General features: G+C 60.9%; 1 protein-coding gene across 6 annotated transcripts; it reads left to right on the top strand.

The window, feature by feature from the left end:
* Positions 1–1,340: 1,340 nt before the first annotated feature.
* RAB3IL1 (RAB3A interacting protein like 1) lies at positions 1,341–19,251 on the top strand. 6 transcript variants are annotated; one of them, XM_055078715.1, is made up of 12 exons: positions 1,412–1,499; positions 9,619–9,871; positions 10,292–10,387; positions 10,476–10,553; positions 11,222–11,440; positions 12,037–12,183; positions 12,685–12,813; positions 12,908–13,020; positions 13,298–13,321; positions 14,514–14,726; positions 17,335–17,401; positions 18,231–19,251. In XM_055078715.1, exons 1-12 carry the CDS (start codon positions 1,489–1,491, stop codon positions 18,261–18,263), a joined length of 1,383 nt encoding a protein of 460 aa, XP_054934690.1. In that variant the 5' UTR covers positions 1,412–1,488; the 3' UTR covers positions 18,264–19,251. The 6 variants fall into 6 exon arrangements, with proteins under 6 accessions (XP_007122231.1, XP_054934690.1, XP_028357418.1 ...); XM_028501617.1 differs by having other exon boundaries at positions 14,514–14,613; XM_028501619.1 differs by having other exon boundaries at positions 12,088–12,183; positions 14,514–14,613.
* The last annotated feature ends 1,994 nt before the right edge of the window (positions 19,252–21,245 follow it).

Here is a 21,245-nt window from a genome sequence, read left to right on the forward strand (position 1 = left end):
GTTCACTGCACAAGGTACCAGCCAAGGGGGCATGAGAGCCAGATATCAAGTCTGGCTTGCCCTCCACTCACTAAGTCCTGTACCTTGGCGTGGGCCGTGCCCACCTAGGAAAGGAGTACCGTTCTCTATTTTGAACTAAGACACCATGCACTTCGCAAGGTGTGCCCTGGGCAGGCAGTGGCCCTGGAAGTGGAGGTCCCCACCCCACATCTCTCTACCGTACTGGAGCCCCAGGAGGACAGAGCCTGTGTCTATGCAGTTTCCTTTTGGGTCCCCAGCCCTTGTATGGCCCATAGTTTGTGCTCAGAAGGGGTGGTGGAATGCATGCGTTCAAAATGCGTGCCCCAGACGAAGACCCGACAAACTCAAGCCTGGGGCCCCAGCTCGGGGTCTGAGGGTAGTGCCCCAAGTTCTAGCAATATCTGGAAGGGAAATACTTCCTCCCATCCTCCCAGGCCTCCTCTAGACACGGAGGGTGGGAGCCATGGTCCCTGGCAGGAGAGAAGCGGGGTTATGCTCTCACTGGATCAGCCCCAGGCTGAAGTTGAGGCTGATGGTCAGGGCTCAGGAAAGGTGACAGAGGGACAGAGGGGTTGAGGGAGAGGCTAGACCAGCGTTCAGGGAGTTTGCAGAGGATGTGGGACCTGACAGGTGTGTGTGTGGGGTGGGGGGGAGGGGGGCAAAGGTAAGGATGGGCAGTATCTGTTCAGAGCAGGAAGGGAGGCCCCTGGTTGGGGGTGAGGGGCGGGGTTGAGGTTGGAGGCTTGGGCCAAGGGTGGGGCCTCCCTCAGGAAAAGCACTCAGTAGGAGGGAGAAAACTAGTTTTCAGGGTCAGCCCCCCTTCTCACCAGGAGGGAAGTTGCCCAGAGACAGGCGCAGAGCAGGGAGGCCAGGGAAGGAGTGATGGCCGGAGGGCCGGGTGAGGGGGTGAGAGGGTGTCTGCCGGCCTTGAGTGACAGTCTGCTAAGAATCTGGGAGCTGAAAGCCCGGAGCCATGGTAGGCTCTTGAGCAGGGGTGGTCCTGGGAGGGTGCTGCGCTGCGCCGCGCTGGCCGCCGGATGTCTGGAGCAGAGTAAACTGGGAGCGTCGGAGAGCAGTGCTGGCCGCAGGATGATGGGGACCGGCTCCTCCCCCACTCGGGCCGTCGCACTGTCCGGGGCGGGCGGCCGAAGCGGGGCTGGGCCGGGAGCGCGCGCGAGCTCTCCGCGTCGGCCGCCGGAGGGGCGGGGCAGGGCACGTGTCCTCGGGCCACCCCTCGGCCACGTGACCCGCCGAGGGCAGGGTCGCGGAGGGACTGGGGCCGGGGCGCGAGCCCGGGCCGCACAGACCCACAGGCAGCGGGCAAGACTGACAGGCGGCGGGGCAGCCCGGCTGGCCCGGGGCGGAGTCGGCTGCGGGCGGGGACGCGGCGGGGGCGGCGCGGGGAGATCGCTGGGCGATCGCGGCGGCGGCGCGGGGAACCGACGCCCGGCGCCCCGAGTCGCCAGTATGTGGAGCGGGTAGGTTCGCGCGGGGTCGGGCCGCGGCTGCCTCCGGGGGTGGGACGGTGCGGGCGGGGGTGGGGGTGTCCCTGCAGTATGTGCACCCCTACCGGGAGGTGCTCTACGCCCCCATCCCTGCCCGTGCTGTAGCACGAGGACTGGCGAGCCGGTTCGCGACTGGGGGTGGAAGGACATTCGGCATGGAGGGTTCAGGGGGTCTCTCTGGGGGCAGGAATTGTGAAGGGTGGGCTGCCGACCATCCTGAAGTGACAGCGCCAACTCCTAGCTTGTCCGGAGCGCAAGTGAGATGGGGGCAAGGGGGTGTGCGGCGGAGTGCATGCCAGAGTAAGCCTGGGATAAGCACCTAGAGGAGGGACCCCCAGGCTGAGTGAACCCTTGAAAAGCAATGCATTTGCGAAAGGGGGGACTGGGTCTCTGCCACATTCGCTTGCAAGTTGGTGAACTTCCATCTGGGGCTCCTGGAACCTGCTAAGCTCAAAGGTGGGTGGGACCTCCCTGCAGCCTGGAGGGGTGCAGCGCAGACTCTGGGCCCTGGACTAGTGGCTCCAGTACCCATATCTGTTCCTTGATTCTCAGGGGTGGTCCCAGTCCCTGGGCAACCAGGTGTGGGACCCTTTCCCTGTATGTGCAAAAAAGCTGTGGCCTTCTCATGGAGTTGGGTAAACACTTCTTCCTCCCCATAGCCTGGAAAGACCAGGTCCTGGTGGAGATGTGGCCAGAGTGGGGGTGGGTAGTACTCCTGGAAAGAACGGGGCCAGATGGGTGGTCCCAGGACAGGGCTCCTCCCACACAGCCGGGGAGTGAGGGAAAACCCACTGGAGAGGCTGGCGGGCTGGATCCACTTTCCTCCATGGCGCCTAGTGAAGTTCAGAGTTCGAGCTGAGATGCTAGGGGAGGGCTGGGGAGTCATCCCCAGCAGGGGCTCCTGAGAGAACGGGCTCCTGGAAGGGGTGGGGTGTGGAGACACGTGAGACTCTTAAAGGGAGAGAGTTAAGCAGAGCCTGGATTCTTTTGGAATTGCGCCCTGGGGGAAGGAGACTGAGCTTAGGGAGAAGGTGGTTGAGGTGGGTTGGTGACAGCTGGAGAGGTTAGGGCGATCCCACCTGGGGTAAACCGTACTTGAAGAGCTTCTGGAGGAAGCTCGTGACCCCTTGTGTTGGGTGCACCCAGGCAAAACACAGCCACCGAGTTGCTGTGTGATCTTGAGAGTATGGCCTCACTGCTCTGAGCCTCAAGGTGAAACGTGCGGGTTGTGTGGTGGAGGTAATCCAGGCCCAGAGAGTGTCCTTTCCTGGAGGCGTCCAGGCTGGAGCCAGACAGACAAGTCTGGGAGGTGCCAGTAGATGGATGCTCACTTTAAAGACTGGATCCAAGAGTCCCAGGACCCTTCTGGATGGACCAGGCTGCCAAGCTGACCCCCGCTTGATCCTGAGTGTGGCTAACTTGGATCCCCCGGGGTGTAGCTGGGTGCAGAGCACATAGTAGGTGCTTCATAAATGCAGATGGAAAGCATGAGGGGTAGAATGAGGAGCTGGGCATCTGGGGAGTGAGAGGCAGAGTTTTGGGGTTACCTTGAGCTCTGCCTTTTCATGGACCCCTTACTTGGATGTTGGAGGCAGGGGCCAAGCTGCCAGCACCCGCTGGGGTCCTGGGGTCCTAGGAGCTCGCCCAGACCCCAGCAGCAGCTGGGAGGGATGCTGCTCAGGTCACGCTTGCCCAGGGAACTGGCTGCGCTGCTGTGACAACTCTGGGCGAGTGCATACTTGGGATCCTTCCTCCTAGACTAGGAGGGGTGAGGAGTGGGTGACTCTGGGTAAGCCATTGATGTCTCTGGGGCTTGGTTTCCTTACCTGGAAGACAACAGAGATATGTCTCTTGGGTGACTGCTCTGTCAATGGCCCGGTCATAGTGCCAGTTCACCTTCTTGGCCCTGGACCCAGGGCTGCTCCGCTGGGGTGGGTGGAAGTGGCAGGACTCTACAGGAGCTCAGGTGGACCCTCTTCCTTGGGGCTCCTTGAGTGTGGGCCCTGAACTCAGAACCCAGAGGTGGCTCCCCCAAAACAGGACTGCTCCCCTCCCCCTCCCCCACAGTGTCCCCTGTCCACGGTCTTGGGTGCCAAGCCGGCTTCGTGGTGATGGGGTGAGGATGGCGACTGGGGTACTTCTGCTGCTAACACAGTGCTGGGCACTTGAGACTTGGTCATCAGAGCTGAGAGTTTGGGTTCTGGGCTCGTTTTCTGCCACTAAGTGGCCACGTGACATTGGTGTAGCCCCTCAGCCTCGGTTTCCCCATTTGACAGATGGGGCTAATCATACCTCCCTAGAAAGAGAGGGACAGGCTCTGATAGACTGCCCAGGAATGAGAAAGACCACCCCAACCTCCCAGGGATGGGGGACTGTGTCTTTGCGGCAGGCAGGATGCTGGGGAGCTGCAGGGCTACAGATGGGCTGTGAGATCTTGAGAAAGTCACCTAACTGTTCTGGGCCTTGGCTATCCTAAGGAGCTTAGATCTGTGAGGTCCTGCCTTTAAGGAGTAAGTGACAGGGAACTCCAGGCTCTGAAATGGCATCTGAAGTATGGCCTAGGCGCTCCAGGGTCAAGAGCAGGAGAAAGGGGTTGTGCGACCTTCACTGTCACCTCCTCCTGGAAGCCCTCCATGACTTAACTACCTCCCGCCTCCCCCTCAACAGATGGAAATGTCTTTCCTGCCGTCCCTTAACCAGCACATCTGTCTGTGGCGCTCAGTAGAGTCCCGCTTGTCCTAGACTCGCCCCACCCGGGATTTGTGCTCAGCAGGGTGGGGGAAGGGAAGCAAAATGAATTCAGCTGTGATGAGAAGGGGGCTTGGTGATGGGCTGCCAGAATCTGTGCACATTGGCTGGGTCCGGGCCGGTGGAGGGCCTGGCACACGATAGGTGCTCACTGCATATGTGTTGGATGTTTGAGGGCTTGGGGTGTCAGATTCTTCTAGGACTAAACAGGCAGATGTGAGGTGTGTGCCATGTGCCCTGCTCTACCTCAGTAGAGGAGGGAGCCCTCCAGCCTTTCAGGCCTTGTGCCACCTCCGGTGGAGACACAGGGCTGGATTCCCTCCCTCATCAGGGCTGGGCTGCGCTGGGCTGGGCTGGCAGGCCCGGGGCTATGGCGGGGAGAGGCTTGGCCTGGTCCACCTGCCTCAGGTGTTCTGACCTCCCTGCTTACCACCCTGAAGCTGTTCCTGACCTCCTCCTCCCTCCTGCTCCCTGTCCTACCAGGCACACACCTGCTTCCCCCTTCCTGGAGTGGTCCAGGCCCCCCCTCTCCTATACCGGGGGTCCCGCTCAGCTCACGTCCCAGCATTCTTCTGTTGCCACGTATGACACTGTTCTCCCATTCTTCTGGAACCTTCCCCTCCAACCCCTCTGATGGCTCCTGTTCAGGTCTCCAGGCTGGCCCTCAGCTCCTCTCTCACCCACCCCTCATCCAGGCTCAGGGCTGCGGCTGCTCCCTTTGGGCTGGTTCCTCCCCTCAGCCACCACTTCCCAAATGGCTCAGCCACACCCCTTCCCTTCCCTGAAAGACCCCCTCCCAGTTCCTCAGTCATGTCGTGGGCACTTCTGTTACCATTCACCTTGTCCTCCGTTTTTCATTATATTAATTACTGCAACTTTTGTTCTGTTCCCCTCTCCAGCCCCTGGTCCTCCCCTGATTTCCTCCCCACCCCCGCCCAAGTCTTTTGTCTCTGTGTGTCCCCTCTGTGTGTCCCCTCCCAGCCCAGAGCCTGCCTGGCTAGAACAGCAGCCTTCGGTGGAACCACACCACCACCACTCGAGCACTATCTCAAACTTCCTCAAACCCCCGTCTGCATCCTGCCTCACTTCTCTGAAACCACCATTCATCCCCTTTCCGCCAGTCCTGACTTTTTTGGGTGACAGTTCACATGATGCACGAGTGCCTGGACTCTGGGTTCAGTTTCCGCACTGCCACTTCCTTGCTGTGTGTTCCAGCCAGGTCGCCATCCCTCTCTGAACCTCGGGTGCCTCGTCGTTCAAACCGGGCTGGGGAGAGCATCTCCCTGTAGCAGCATCGCAGGTTAACACAGGATGACGTCTGTGGAGATGTGGAGTGGTGGGCTGGCGTGGACGTGAACAGGAGCTTGAGAATCTGATCTGTTTGTGGGTCTGGAGCTGAAGACTTGGCCACTCTGTAGGCTGAGCCTGGATGGGCTTGCTGGTTGGTCGGGGACCCAACACACGAAACCTTTCCTGGGACCCCCTTCGCCTCTGGATGAGAATCACTTGCCTGTCAGCCTCAGTGGCCCCAGGGCTTACTGGACTGCCCATAAGTGTATGAGCGTGATGCTGAACCGGGCCCCCTGTGCCATGGCTGTCCCTGAGCTGGGCCCTGGGTCAGAATTCCTGCAGACCAGACCAGCTGTAGTCGCCCTGGGACCCAGGCTTGGTGGCCCCAGGCAGAGGGTGAGGGTCCCAGTCTGCCCTCCCAACCCTCTCCTTCCCCTGGTTTTCCGTGCTTCCCTCACTGGCTTCCCCGCTGCTTGCTTAATGAACCCACTGTGCCTGTTAGCACAGGGGAGGGGTCTTTAACTCAAAAAGGTGACCTGGGCACTGGGGGGCAGAGAGGGGGAGGTTAAGGCAGAAGGACCCCATGGCTGGCTGGTTGGGCTGGGGCTGGGAAAGGGTATGCAGGACGCTACCTGGGCCCTTCTGGCCCCGGGAGTGGGCTCCGTTCAGGCCCTCCTGGCCCAGTGGGGTTGCTGGGTGACAGGGGACCCTAGAATCCAGGGCTGGTCCTCATTTCGCCATTTTTTCTGCTTGGGGACAAAAGCCCTGCTGGCCCTCCTAGGGGTGGCCTCGGGGGTGAGGACTGAGGTTACTGCTTTCCCCTGCCTTGTGTGTTTCCTGGGGAAGTCACCCAGTGGGGCCTTTCCTGTATGAACTGCCCTGGGCTCTAGGCCGCGGAGCTGGCTTCGGGATGGGGGATGTTGGCTGCCCCCACCTACCTCTGACCTTGACTCTTAGTATCTTCCACCCCCCTACCCGAGCAGACCCCTTCCTAGCCGGCCCTGCTGCGTGTCCTGGACACTGAACTCTGTGTCTGCAGGGAACGGGCTCCGAGAAGGTTTGCGCACGGGTCCGTGGACCTGGACTGGAAGGGGAGGTGCAGAGAAGCAGTGCTTCAGTGGTAACCCGCGCTTGCCCAAGGAGTGAGCTCCCCAGCCCCCAGGCACTCACACCCGGATTTTCGGGCCTCTGGTCTAGGAGACTGAAGTGTGTGGAAGATAGTGGATTCTGGCTTGGGTGGACCCAAGGGGCCTGGGGTCCCTCCTTCACCTGAACTTTGAGTCACAGGAGCTGGCCTCATAGCCCAGAAGTGTGAGGGGCAGGGTCTGCAGATTTCAGTACAGGGTGGACCCTCCTTCCCTCCAGCTTCTGCACCCCTGGCCCAGGCACTGGGCATTTGGTGACCACGGGGTGGTCCCGCTGTTCCCACGCCTTCTGCCATGAGGATTTGCTCGTGGGCTTTTTCCGCCAGGGAGAGGGGGAGGGTATCACACTCTGTCTCAGGCGTCCCTGGACCACTGGTTCCTCTGGCTGCAAAATAGGGTGCCATCCCCCCAGAAGTAGGCCAAAGTGAGCCTGTTAGGAACATGATGGGGGCTGTCTGGACACACCCCCAGCCCGTGCCCTTGGGACCAGCTGAAGAGTCCTTCGCTGTGGCCAGAGGCCCAGACCACACTGGTGGACGAAGCCCAGGCCTCGTGGGAGGGGCTGGCGGCCTTGTTCCCCTAGGCAGGGGGTGTTGGCAATGTCGGGGTGGTCCTTGTTATGGGGCTAGGTGTCTGAGACCTGGGGTCCTGCCCTGTGCCCTGTGCTGTCCCTGAGTCAACGCCTGCCCTTGGCCTGTAGTTCCTGCTCATTCTATGGTAGTGGGCAGTCCCGAGATGGCGTCCCCACCAAGCCTGAGTGACTGTGGCCGTTCTCTCAACTGAGGAAGTGGGGCTGGGGCCCGGGCCTCCAGGCTCCCGCAGTGGGTACATCCCCAGGGCCTGGGGTTTCAGGTGCAGGACACAAGAGCCTGGGCAGGGATGGTGGAGGTGGTGGAGGTACCTGGCAGATAGCCCACTATTTACCTGGCGCTGTAGCCAGTGACTTCCTCGTTGGATTCTTAGTGTGTCCCTGCAGGTTTTACCGCCATCCCACAGGCGGGGAAGCAGGTGGAAAGAATTTCAGCAACGTTCCCAGGGGCTCGCGTGGACCCCAGGTCAGAGGCTGGCATGGACCCGGCCGTGCCCAGCTGGCCTGCGCTCTCAGCCACAGCTCCCCCAGTCCTGGCTTCCCTCCTGGGAGGCAGTTTCTCTGCCTGAGCAGAGGCTGAGAAGCCAGTTTGGGCTGGAATTGGGTCAGATTTTCCTGTCACAGCCAGGGAGGAGCCTCCTGGATACCCCTGGGCCCAGTGGCCCTTGATCCCGAGGCAGACGCACAATTCTATGGCCCACACCCCACCCACCTGTCTGCTGTGGCTGGAGAGCTTTGGGCCCGGGCTGAAGACCTGGCCGCCTGTGCCACCAGTGCCACCGACTAGCTGTGTGGCCCTGGGCAAGTCCCATTACCTCTCTGAGCATCTGTCCCTCAACTGTAGAATGGGAACAATAGCACGAATGCTGCTGAGAGTTTTAAATGAGATAACATGGGCAGAGCACCCCCATGAGTCCCCTGGGTGCAGACCCCACCCTGGGGCTGCCACAGTACTGCCAGAGACCCTTAAGCTTCAGGGACCCCCCCCCTTACCGACTAGACCCCCCTCAAGCAAGGTATTAGGAAAGATCCCTGTCCGGCGTAAACACTGTTGATGGAGTGGTGGGTGTGTGTTCCCACTTTATTAATCAAAGCCCCGTGTCCTAGCAAGGCAGGACCCAGCCCCAGGAACCTTGAGGCCACACTCCGGGCCAGTTCCAGCAGACGGCAGGCTGGGGTGGGCAGCTGGACAGGGCCATGCGGAGGGTCGGGAATGGGCTCATTGCTGGGGTCCCTGGGTGCCCTCGGTGTTATCTAAGGGCAAACTGAGGCTCTGGGGCTGCTTAGTGACTGTCCCAGGGTCCAGAAGACAGGGAGGTGGGACCGGACAGACCCTAGCCTTGTCTTACTTCCCCTCCGCGATCCTGAATTTCATGACCCCTTGGCCCTGTCTTTCCTCCCTCCCGTGTGGGCCCCTCTTGGCCCCCTCCCCTCCACTTCCCCACTGCTCTCAGCAGCCCAGCCCCCAGCCTCGGCCCAGCCACTGCAGCTCAGAAGCTGCTGGCTCAGGAGCCTCCAGCTTTTGCTGAGTGAGCGAGTCCAGGGTGCTGTCTTGGCACAAACCACCCCGGCCCAGCCCTCTCCTCCCCTCCCTCCTCAGGGTCTGCTGCGAAGGGGGGGGCGCGTGGATGGGAGGTGGGCAGCGGCTGGCGGCCCCCACCCCGTACCGCCTCTAGGGTCTTCAGCTTCAGAGAGAGGAGGGTCCTGAGGCCCAGAGAGAGGGGGTGTTTGCCTGAGGTCACAAGGCAGACCAAGCAGAGAGCTGGGACTGCCCCCCTACACGGTCCAGAGGGCAGGAAGTGGGGCTGCCTTGCCCGGGCTGTTTGCAGAATCTTCCTGCCTCAGACGGCCCTGCCAGCCCTGGCTAGGTCCTTCCTCTCTGGTCCACCCTAAATGGGGTCAAATTTGCATAAAATATGCATGAACAATAGCAATGAAGGCAGTTCCCACTTAATCATCTCGTGTGCCAAGGTTTTCTGCACATCTCTGATCCACTCAGTGACCCTTGAGGTAGGACCATTGGGATTGTCCCCGTTTTATACAGGGGGAGACTCAGGCTCTTGACACGGATGCATTTACAATATCTGCTGGGCAAACAAGCACCTGCTGTGTACTCAGCACCTACTGTGGTCTCTGGGCTGGAGGGGACCAAGCACGGCCGTGCTTGGTCATTCTGCCCTTGTGACAACCCCCGTGATGGCCTATTTTACAGATGAGGAGACTGAGGCCCAGAGTGGCAGGTGCGTGGCCCAAGGCTGGTCCCTGGCCTCAGCTGTCCAGGCCTCGGGACACCGCCCTGTATCTGCTCTTTGCCTCACAGCCAGGCCCACCCGGACGAGGACCGCCCACCGCCCCCTGAAGCTGTCCCAGTCCCCTGGAAGAGTGTGGGCCCCTGCAAAAGCCACAGGGAGTCCCTGGGAAGCCTGGTGGAGACCCCTGCAGGGAAGGAGGCCCAAGGCGAGGAGGACCCTGCGACCACCCGGCTGGACGTGTTGCGTCTGCGCAGCTCTTCCATGGAGATCCGAGAGAAGGGCTCAGAGTTCCTGAAGGAGGAGCTGCACAAAGCCCAGAAGGTGGGCTCTGGGGGGCGGGGGGGCGAGTGGTGGGCGGGGATGAGGCGCCGGCCTGAGGAGCTGTGGGCTCTCACCCAACGCCCAGAGATGTCACGTTCCTGTCAGGGCCACCTACATGCCAGGCCTGTGCTGGGCAGGAGGGCAGCACAAACAAAGGAGAAACAGTTTTTCTTGTGACTTTTAAACAACTTTTAGAAGTCTTGACATCTCTGAAAACCGGTCCCAGGCTCTAACAAACTGACATTTGGGGTTCAACTTCATGCTCTGAGCTAAATGGAAAAAGCACTCTCATCTGTAGAACCACAGAGGAAGCAAGCTCGGGGCCCTGAGGCACACGTAAGGTGACCCCGGGAATGGCGCCAGGCCCGGGGCCGCTGGGGGTCTAACAGCGCCCTCCGTCGTGCCCCCCCCGCCCCCCAGGAGCTGAAGCTGAAGGATGAGGAGTGTGAACGGCTGTCCAGGGTGCGCGGGCAGCTGGAACAGGAGCTGGAGGAGCTGACCGCCAGCCTGTTCGAGGTGCAGGGCGGGGGGCGGGCTGGGGGGGTGGGTCAGCTGGGCATCCGTCAGCGCCTTCCCCCTCACGTGGAGCCTGCCCTCTTCCCAGGAAGCCCACAAGATGGTCCGAGAAGCCAACATGAAGCAGGCAGCGTCAGAAAAGCAGCTGAAGGAGACGCGGGGCAAGGTGAGGCACCCGCCGGCCCAGACCTCCGGCCCGCCCCTGAGCTCTGCGAGCGCCGGCCTTCGCCACCCGATCGGACCCTCGCGTGGACCGGGGGGCCAGCAGGGAGGGGGCAGAGGCATCCGAGATGGCTCCCCTGAAACGTGCCCGCTGGAGTGGGAGCCCAGCTCCCTGGGACTCGGGCTGTGTTTCTGCTGTACCACGGAGACCTTTCTGGTGCCTTTTCAGGGGATGGGAGGATCCTGTGGCCACTGTAATTTCTTTTCCTTCCTCCCATACCCCCTTTACAAAGCAGAAACCTCAGTCTGGCTGTGTGAGCCTGGGCAAGTCGCTTTATCCCTTGGAGCCCATTTACCCATCTGTAAAATGTGAGGGCTGGGCTGTTCCTGGCTCCTGGGGGCCCCTCGGTGGGAGACCCAGCCAGCTCCCAGATACGTGCACCTAACAGAGTCCTGGCTTCCAGTGCGACCTCAGCCAGGCTGTGTCTCCTCTGAGCCTCAGTTTCCCTATCTATGGAATGGGTATCTCAGCCCCCAACTCAGAGGCTGTTCCGAAGATAACGGGTGGAGTTAGGTACTCAGGGTGGTCTTTCCTGAGCTGGGGTGGCAGGCAGCGGCAGCCGGGGCAGCCTCAGCCCTGGGTTAATATTGACAGCCATCTCTCCCGGCCAGATCGACATGCTGCAAGCAGAGGTGACAGCCTTGAAGACACTGGTCATCACGTCCACACCAGCCTCTCCTAACCGCGAGCTCCACCCACAGCTGCTCAGCCCCACCAAGGCCGGACCCCGCAAGGGCCACTTGCGTCATAAGAGCACCAGCAGCGCCCTCTGCCCCGCCGTGTGCCCCGTGGTAGGACACGCCCTCGCCCCGGACAAGGAGGGCAAAGAGGTGAGGGGCAGCGGGCAGGCCGTGGTCCTGGGAAAGGGAGGCAGTGACCACCGTCAGCCAGGCAGCGGTGCCCAGTGGGGACCCGTCTGGACCCCGCTGTGTGACCAGGAGCCTGTCCTACCCTCTCTGGGCCTCTGTGTCCTCTGGCTGTGAGGGCTGAGTGAATTCCCTGTGACATGAGGTGTTTGGCCCTCAGTAGGGTACACGGGGTACCTGGTCCAGGCGGGACGATGGCTGTGATGTCCTTGGCCATGGGTCTTTGGGCAAGTGAAGCCGCTTGTTAGCACCTCGGTCTCCTCGCGTAAATGGGGTTTCCTGGGGCCGCAGGACGTGGGTGTCAGGAGCTCAGCTCAGGGCTGCAGCCAGCCAGCGGACGCCCCTGAAGGCTGTAGAGGGATTCAGCTTCCCGGAGCCTCTGATGCCAAGGTGCCCCAGCTCTGCCCTGCCCCAGGCCTCCCGAGCATCCAGGGAGGAGGCGTGGGCCAGGCCTCTTCATCCCCTTCTGAGCTCTAAGCTTCCGGCCGGACTCTAATAATCTCCTTCCTCTGTCTGTCTCTGTGCACCTGTCTGTCTGTCTGTCTGTCCTGCCGGCCCAGCCCGGGCTGCCCCCCCTCCTCTCCCTGCTCCTCTGCGTGGTCCCCAGCAAGGCGGTTCACCTCACCTACGAGCCGGCCTGGCAGCTCCCGCCTGGGGAGCTGCCCGTGGGCCCCACCTCTGCTACCTGTCTCTCCTTTTCCCGACAGGTAAAGGCTCCGGAGAGGGGCCGCCCCCTCTGCCCCCTCCCAGCCTCTCCCTCTGCATGTGCCCCAGGGCAGCCAGCAAGTTGTGTGCGTTCCTTTCCGTGTGTGCATGCCTGTGTGTGCTGTGCGTCCCAGCAGGTCCCTGTGTGTACCTGCGGGTACCTGCAGGGTCACTCTTCAACTTTCCCTCCTCAAGGAGGCAGCGAGGGTCTTCAGAATGAGACCCTGGACCCAAGTCTAATTCTCTAGGCCAAGAAACTGGCAACACACCTCCAACACACTTGGAAGTGAAACTTCTGAGTTCCGAATCTAAATTCTTCTGTGCGAGGGGAAGAGAAGAGTTCTTCTTTGGGACTCGGCCCCCCTGCATGGCTACAGGGCACAGGCCCGCTGGGGCCTGCCCTGCATCCTCCCTGGCTCCCCACCTCCTGGGGCTCTGCCTGTCTCTGCCATGCTGGCCCCCCAGTGCCCTGACCCCCCCACCCGGCTCGCCTTCCCCCACAGGTGGACACGACTCTGTTTGCAGAGTTCCAGGCCTGGAGGGAATCGCCCACCCTGGACAAGACCTCCCCCTTCCTGGAAAGGGTGTACCGGGAGGACGTGGGCCCCTGCCTGGACTTCACCATGCAGGAGGTGAGGCAGGCAGAGGGCGGCCCGCCGGGGGGCCCGGCCCCGCAGCCGGCGGCCAGCCCCTCACCACCTCCCACTCCGCCCTGCTCTACTGCAGCTCTCAGCCCTGGTACGGGCCGCCGTGGAGGACAACACACTCACCATCGAGCCCGTGGCTTCGCAAACACTGCCCGCGGTGAAGGTGGCCGCTGTCGAATGTGGCCGCACCAAGTAAGCTTAGCGCCCTGCCCCCTGGGAAAGGCCCGCATAGCCTTGGGCTGCACCAAGGGGGTGGCCGGGGAGGACTGAGCCTCAGGCCTGCCTGCTGGGTCCCGCAGTGGGACCTGGGGGTAGGCAGGGGCACCTGACCAGAGAGGGACAGTGGCTGCCTCCGCGCAGGGCAAGGAGGCATCTTTGGCAGACATGCTGCCTCTAGTCATGGAGCCGGGCTCTCCCCGTTCCTGGCCGGCCTGACGTCCATCCCTCTCCTACTCCCTCTCTCCCACAGTGGGTTCCGGGCCCCGATTGACACGTAAGTGATGTCATTTTTTGACTCCACCTCCTGACAATGACCCGATGGCCCTGGCATCTTGTCCTCCCTGCTTCTCAGCTGGCATTGGGCAGGGCCAGCAGCAGAGCAAAACTGCCAGCATGGAGCAAGGGCAGGGACTGGGGCCTGCGAGGGAGGCCCCCGGGTGGGAGCCTTGTCACGGAGGGGAACATTTGAGCCGGGTTTTGAAAGATGAATAGGAGTTTGCCGAGCAGGGAAGGACCTTTCAGGCAGAGGCAACAGCATGAGTGGAGGGATGAGAAGCTGGAATATTAATGGAAACACCACCGGGTCGGTGGGCGGAGCAGTGGGGTGGGTGGGCATGGGGTCGGGGCTGAGGCCACAGAGGGTGTTTGGCGCCAGAGCGCGAAGGGCCTCAAATGAGGTTTGGGCTTTAACCCACCGAGGCCAGCATTTCACAAATCATCGATTAACGTTCCCTGAAAAGAGGGTTCCCTGGTCCAATCAGAGAGTCGCAGTGAACCTGGAGGCAGCAAAGGCTCTGATAAGTCCCGCAACCAAGGAGCCTATTTAACCTTCCTTTACTCGGGATTCTCCATAACTATTTCCTGGGCAGTAGGGAAGCAGCAGGGAAAGGTAATGGGCTAGATGTGGGTTTTTGGAGTAGCCCCTGGCTGTAACATGGAGAAGAAGGGCGGAGATGCGGGAGAAGAAGGGTGGTTGGAAGGAACTGAGGGCATCCGGGCAAAAGGTCCTACTGGCAGAACCTAGCCTGGGGACTTGGTGACCTACGTGGAGGAGAGAGAAGACTCCTGCTTAGTTCTCCTGCTTAGGAGGAAGGGGTGACTGGGTCTGAGGGCCCCAGTAAAGTAGGGGGCAGCATTTTTAGGGGTGGCAGAGGGTGGAGCTTTGGTGCACCTGGCCTGAGGTTGACCAAGCTCTCCTGCCCAACAGGGGTGAGGTGAGGGGTTGAGGGATGGGGTCCAGCTTGGTTTAAAGGTCTCCCCCAGGGACTTCTGAGACTGCCCCCTCCTTGGCCTGGCTCCAGGCTCCTTGGGAAGCTGGGACCAGGGGAAAGGATGCCAGGCCCCACCCTGATGTCTGTTTGCCTCCCCCTCCCTCTGTGCCTTCTCTGGCTGCTGCATCCTCCCTGGATGAGCCGGGTGGGCGAGCCCCAGCCGTCCCCATGGTCCTGAGGTGTGCTTTTCCCTAGTACATGTGCCCTGAGTGGCCTGGCCTGCGCCTGTCGTCACCGAATCCGGCTTGGGGACTCCGAGAGCCACTACTACATCTCACCGTCCTCCCGGGCCAGAGTGAGTCATCCAATGGGAGTGTTACCTGGCTCCTTAGAGGCTCCCTGGGCTGGGACTCTGAGCCCCAGGCTGCACAACCTACAATCTACAGAGCAGGGCACAGGCTCAGAGAGGTACGAGAATGACTGGGGCCACACAGCCAAGCCAGTGTATTTGTTTGCTATTGCTGTGTGACAAGTTACCATAAACTTAGTGGCATCGATTTATTATCTCACAGACTCCCTGGGTAGGAGTCTGGGCACAGCTAAGCTGGGTCCTCTGCTCAGGGCCTCATGGACTGCAGTCACGGTATCAGCGGCTGCATCCTTTCTGGAGCTCAGGGTCCTCTTCTGAGCTCACATGTTGTTGGCAGAAGTCAGTTCCTTGTGGTTGAAGGACTGAGGTAGCCATTTTCTTGCTTGCCGAAAAGTAATCATGGGAGTGACACCCATCAGCTCTGTCATTTAATATAATCTAATCAAGGGAGTGACACTAGAGTTCCAGGCTCCTGACTCCTGCCCCATGCTTTGGAGAAGGTTCTGAAGCTTGTCTGTCACACAAGGCTGACAGCCAGCTGTGGGCTCTGAGGGGCCTCCAGGAATTCCAGCTTCTGCCCTCACCTGCCGAGTGACCCAGGTGAGGGTCACTGGATCAAGGGGCCTCATGGAGCTGGGATGAGGGTGGGGTGGACCCCGTTCCTCTGTCCCTTCAAAGACAGTGAAGAAGATTGGAAAGAACCAAAGTTTGGAAAACTCTGAAGCTTGGTGCAAAGGTGACGTGGTGTGGAAGGTCCTCTTAGAGGAACCATCTTCTCCGCTTGACCTACTAGAGGTGCCGGATGGGACTAAAGTGGGCAAATGGCCTCATCATCAGGCAGCAGACTGACCGGCACGGCCAGCTTGTCTGGTCCTGACAGCCTCTGCAGGGAAGCCCAACATGTTGTTCTGGCAAATCCCCCAGCAGCGAGCTGAGCTTCCATTACAGAGAGGGAGTCTGAGCCTTAGAAAGGAAAGGGGTGCACCCCAGGCCACTCAGCCTAGACCTGAGGTCTCCCCATCCTGGATCCAGTCTCTCACTGCTGCAGTCTCCACCCCCTGCATCTGTGCCCAGAGCCTTGTTCGGTGGCCATGGGTCACCTCTGGTTTTTTTCTGATCTCAACCAGGGGATCTGTGCCAGATGCTCCCATGCCTAGAAAATTACATCTAGAACGTTGTTCTGCCAGGCCCATGTGTCTGCTGTCCTGGGCATAGCTGGGAAGGCAGAGGGGAAGGGTGTGAAGTTCTAGGATGTGGTCCCCACCCTGATGAGACCAAGGAGTGTGGAATCCATTGGGAGAAGAAAGTTCTGTCCGCAAAGCTCAGCCCTGGGGAGAGAGCCCCACTGCTCCCCACCATTCCCTACCCACGGGCCTCTGGTAGGGCCTACTGGCTACTGAGCAACGCCAGGGCCTGGGACTCAAGCTTCTCCTGCCCATCCCATCCGACCCTGCGCGGCCCCTCCTCAGCCCTCCCAGGCGGCACCTTGCCCACGCTGGGTTATTCCCCTCACCTGGCCTCTCTCACACCTCCCTGCCTTTGCCGGGGCCACCAACCCCCTGCACCCAATTTTGTCCTCCTGGCAAGGGCTCCTGTGTGTTTGAGGGCCCAGCAGGAGCATCGCCCCTCCCTCAGCTTTCTCCACTCCCCAGCCTGTGGCCCCCACACACTTGATGTCCCTCCCCCAAAGTGCTGGATATTCAGTATGGGCAGTCGTGGGCACAGCTGCCAGCCGCCTTCCACCCTGTTTTAGGTTGGGTGCCCTAGAAGCAGAGCCTAAGATGGAGATTGCGTGCAATTCTCAGGGGGGGCAGAATGGGGGTTGGGGGAAGGACAGGCAAAAGGTGAGGCTTCAGCTGGAGTCTGGCTTCAGCCGGATCCACAGGGGCTCTGGAGCCCAGAGTGGGTTCCACCCTGAGGCACGGGCGTGGCCTTTTATACCCCAGATGCCTGTCAGTCATTGGCTGAAGCCTGTGAGGGTACGGGGTGCAGAGGGGCACCAGTGGGCATCAGCGGCCAACACTCTCAGCAGTGGGGAGATGGGGCCCCAGCCTGGGGAAGGGGCCTGGGAAGGGCACTAACAGCACCCCCTCCACGGTATGAGGGTCTTCGTGACAGAGATCAGGTCTGAGCCAGCGCAGGGTCCCCAGTGCCTGGCGCAGGGCCTGGCACGGAGCAGGCCTCAGGTCAGACTGGGGGCTTCAGGTGGGGATCCAGGGCAGCCGGGTGAGCAGCTTCTGATCCCCTCAACTTTCCTGGCATTACGAATGGCACCTGGTAAGGCCTGGCTGGCCGGGGCCTCCCGTAGCCAGAGCAAGCAGGCCCCTCAGGGGCGCGTGGATTCTAGGCAGGCTGTCCGGTTTCATCTTGCAGCTTAGCCACTTAATAAGTGGAGGCTCCGTGGCCTCCGCAGTCGTTGTGGGGTCGTTCTTGGAGCCTCAGCTCTCCCCACGTGTAGACTGGGAATGATAGGCACGTCTGCCGCACCAGATACGCGTACTTGATTACGCTTAGTTGTCGCTATCGTTTTTCTTAGGAATACTAGTATTGCTGCTGTTGACTGTAGCTTTAGAGCCCAGAGTTATGAGTCTCACAGGACGTGGGGCTTCCCGCTCTGCTCTGCGATCTGCCCTGGCTTTTTTTGGGGGGTGGGGTGGGGGCAAGTGTGAGGGCCGGGGGGTCACACCCTGCCCCCTCTGCCCACAGATCACTGCCGTGTGCAACTTCTTCACCTACATCCGCTACATCCAGCAAGGCCTGGTGCGGCAGGACGGTGAGCGCCCCCTGGTGGCCGCTGGGGGTGGCGCCCGGGAGGGGAAGGGCGGGGCGGGGCGGGGCGGGGCGGCCGGGCCAACCCCAGGGCTTTGCTGCCCCCCGTCGGAGCGAGGACTCCGCGAGAGAGAAGGTCGTGGATTAGCGAACCGATCCGGAAGCTCCTGTTGCTGAGCCCTGTGGAGAGAGGAAGAGTGGAAGGCGCCTCCTGGCCTCTGCCTCACCAGGAAAACCAGCCTGATGCCCCACATACCTGGATCCAGATGCTTTTTCCCGTTCAGAAACCTCTCCAGCCCCCCGGGCCTGTAGGGACGGCATTCCTGTTACTGGCCTGGCCTACACGATGGGGCCTCCCCTGTGAATCTCCTCCCCTCTCCCGCCGTGTGGGCCTCCAAGTGGTGGCTGGACACGGCTCGTCCACCTCCCGCTGTAGACACTCCCTGCCCTTGCCCAACAAGTCCTCTGTCCACCCGTTGTCCCCCTGTCCCCATTCTGCCAGGCCGGGGATGGGCCCTGCGCAGGGTCGCTGGAGAGCCCCGGGAGCAGGGGTTGGAGAGCATTTGCAGCCTGTCCAAGTGTGTGGCAGTGTGTACATGCGTGTGCGTGTCAGGCTGTGGAGGTGACCGTCACCTCCATGCCTCCCGGGCTGCAAGCCCTCAGAGTGGAACCTCAAAGAGGTCCGGCTACTCACTGAGATCTTTCCTGAGGGACTGGGGAGTCCTAGGGTGCCCGCCAGCTGCCCTGCCCAAAGCCGGGGGAGAGGCCAGGCCATCTGCCTGAGATGACCCTAAGTGGGCACTGAGCTGTCCACCCTCTCTCTCTACCTGCAGCGGAGCCCATGTTCTGGGAGATCACAAGGCTGAGGAAGGAGATGTCGCTGGCCAAGCTTGGCTTCTTCCCCCAGGAGGCCTAGGTCATGGCCCAGGCCTGGAGGGGGGCTCTGAGCTGGAGCCAACACCTGCCCCAGGAGAGACAGACAGACGGGGTCCTAGAGCCAGCCCTGAGCCGGAAGCTAACAGAGGGACAAATGGCCAGGCCATGGAGGCAGCACTGAGCCGGCAGCAAACGTCCATCCCAGGACAGGACCTCAGGAGGTGACCTCTCCTCCCTCGTAGTACTACAGCCACCAGGAGGCTTTCAAGAAAGCACCAAAGACCAAGGAGCTAGGAGCCGTACAAAGGGGCTCAGCCCTTGGGAGGGCACCCCTGGGGCAGCCAGCACCCCCTCTCCAGTCCCAGGAGCTGCTGCCTGCAGGTGCCTCATTGGCGAGATCTCCAGGGTTATCTCCCCACCCCCCCCTTTCCCAAGCCCTGGGCACCAGCACCCCCTTGTGGCCATCCTTCACCTCGTTCCCAGGTGGGCCTGCTGTGGCCACGGGGCAGCAGAGCTAGGAGAAGCGGACGGGGGCCTCGCTGGCTGTCTTCCACTCCATCCTGTATCTGCCTGAGAATGACCCCAGAACATTCTTAAGATGTATCAGGGGCCCTCCTCCTGCCCACCCTCTCGACCTTCCTCCTTCCCGCCAGCTGAGCCCTATGCTGCAAGGAGCCTTTGCCCCCACCACTGCTGGGAGGATTGGGGCACTTTCCTCCCAAAGTAAAACACAGACAGGCCTCAGGACGCCCGGGCCTGTTTTCAGCTGTGGATGGCCATTCAGACGACGGAGGCTGAGATCGCCCAGCCCGGTACACAGGACTGGGGTGGGGCAGGCAGGACCCGGGCCCCTCCTCCCCCCTCGCAGCCTACTCAGTACCCGGGTCCAACCTGGACACATCCCTCACCACATCCGATTTCCTCCTCTGAATGGAATGTAACGCGATCTCTATTTAATAAAGGACGGCTTTGTTGGTAGAGGCCAGGCAGCCACGCGCCTTCACTCCTGCGCCCTGGGGCTTGGGCCAAGGCTTGGGCATCTGAAGGAATGAAACAAAATCCTTTCCTTGCCCGGCCTCGTGCTTGGGATTAAACCCAAATCCTGAAGGGATTGCTGGAGGGAGCACCAGCCGAGTCCTCCCCAGTGTTCCGTGGGGCAGTAGGTTATTGGGGGATGAGCCCAGCTCCCTCTCCCAAGAAGTGATCTGCTTTCAGGAGAACGGGGGCTCTGTCGCTGCCTCACAGGGGATCTTGGGCAGATCCCCTTGCCGTCTCCCTGCCAAGTGTCACGGAAGCCTGGAGCTCAGAGTCAGAGCATCAAGGCTGCCTGGTGCGTGCGTGCAGGGCAAGGCAGGATTGATTGGTGATGTCTGCCAGCAGCACAGCAAGGCCTGTGGTAGCTCTGGTTTTCCCCGCCCTGGTCAAGGGACAGTAGTCAGAGGTGGAAGAAGGTAGAGCGGCCCGGTCCTCTGAGGACCCAGGGTGGGCCTTGGGAGGTGCCTGTGGGGCCTGATCCCCTCCCCACAAGTAGGGATGTGGGCCCAGGCCAGTTGGTGTCCTTCCTTGTGGGGGTGGGGCGTAGCAGCTTCTGGGTCAGTATTTACTGGGGCTGGTGATCCCTCGAGGGGACTTCTCTGTTGGCCTGAGACCTTGGGGCCACTCAGCTGGTAGGTCGAGGCCCCCCCCCCCACCCTATCACTCTCTCCAGCCAGTAGGCTTTTCCCTCTTGCTCTCCCGCCTCCAAGACTCTCCCTCTCTTCCCAGCCGTCCCCCCTACTCCACTTGTGATTTGAATCCCTTCTGTCTCCCCAGCCCCCTCGGATGTTCACTGGTTAGGCCTCCTGTCACAGACGTTCATTCATTCACTCAACAAACGCTGGGCAACTCATATGCCAGACACTGTTCCTGGTGCTGGGGGTACCTCACTTGAGCTGAGACTCTCACGGGGAGACTGGCAATAAAAACAATGCACGGGTGATATCCACGGTGTCAGAAGGAGGAAGTAAAACAAGGAAGGCGATGGAGGATGTCAGGGAAGGGTGTATCCTGCCACATTATATGGGGTCACCTATGTCCTCTCCTGCACACCAGTCTCTTTCTGTCCTGGGTCAATCCTGGGTCAGCCAGGGGACAAGGGAGGATGAAGGTCTGGGCCCTGGAGCTGCCCATTCCTGCCCTGAGCTTCTGTGCTCCTGGTCCAGCCACACCCAGCGCCAAGGAGACACCAGGCAACACTTCAGGCTACCTGGCAGAGAATCCCCACACCAGATGTGCTCAGCCTGCCCCTGCAATAGCATTTCCTGTTGTCAGGCCCAGGTGGGGCCAGGTGAGCAAACAGTAGCTGAGATGCCTGGGGGGTGCCTGTGACCCTCACACTCTGGCGTCAGTATCTCCCAACAATACCTAACAGCTGAGCACTTACTGTGTCCCGGGGTTAGTTCCAGGCCCTTTAACTGAACGAATTCACTTAATCCTCAGGACAACCCTATGAGGTACTGTTTTCCTCATTTTGCAGATGAATCGACTGAGGCACCACGAGGTCATACAGGAAATGGTGGCCCCAGAATAGGAATAAATGAGCCCAGCTCCAGAGCCCACGGTATTAGCCAGCTTCCTAGATGCTTTATACTCACCACCTGCCACGTCCCGGATGCTGCATTAGGTCCTTCCCTGTTTTTCAGGGATGTAGAAACAGGCTCAGGCGGTGGCAGAGCAGGATTTTAATCTAGGTTTGTTTCTCACCTTTACCCCGTGAGGGATGCCCTCACCCCTGCTCTGCGGGCTTCTGGGGGTGGGTATGGGGGGAGCTCAGGGCTTTGGCTTTTGGAGTTGTGGGGTGGCGGGGAGGTCAGCTCACATCAGCCACACAGGAGTTGTTCCTCTTAAGTGAATTTTCTAGATAACCCACTCAGGTCTCTCTAAGTAGTGCCACACAGGTGGCCACCTCTTAAAAGCCAGCACCATCCACAGTC

This window comes from Physeter macrocephalus, chromosome 16 (genome assembly GCF_002837175.3).
Source record: "Physeter macrocephalus isolate SW-GA chromosome 16, ASM283717v5, whole genome shotgun sequence".
Classification (NCBI taxonomy): Eukaryota; Metazoa; Chordata; class Mammalia; order Artiodactyla; family Physeteridae; genus Physeter; species Physeter macrocephalus.

Coding starts and splice junctions, on each gene's coding strand:
- RAB3IL1 (XM_055078715.1), top strand. Junction 10,554..11,221: donor TGAAGGAGACGCGGGGCAAG/GTGAGGCACCCG, acceptor TCTCCCGGCCAG/ATCGACATGCTGCAAGCAGA. Junction 12,184..12,684: donor GTCTCTCCTTTTCCCGACAG/GTAAAGGCTCCG, acceptor CTTCCCCCACAG/GTGGACACGACTCTGTTTGC.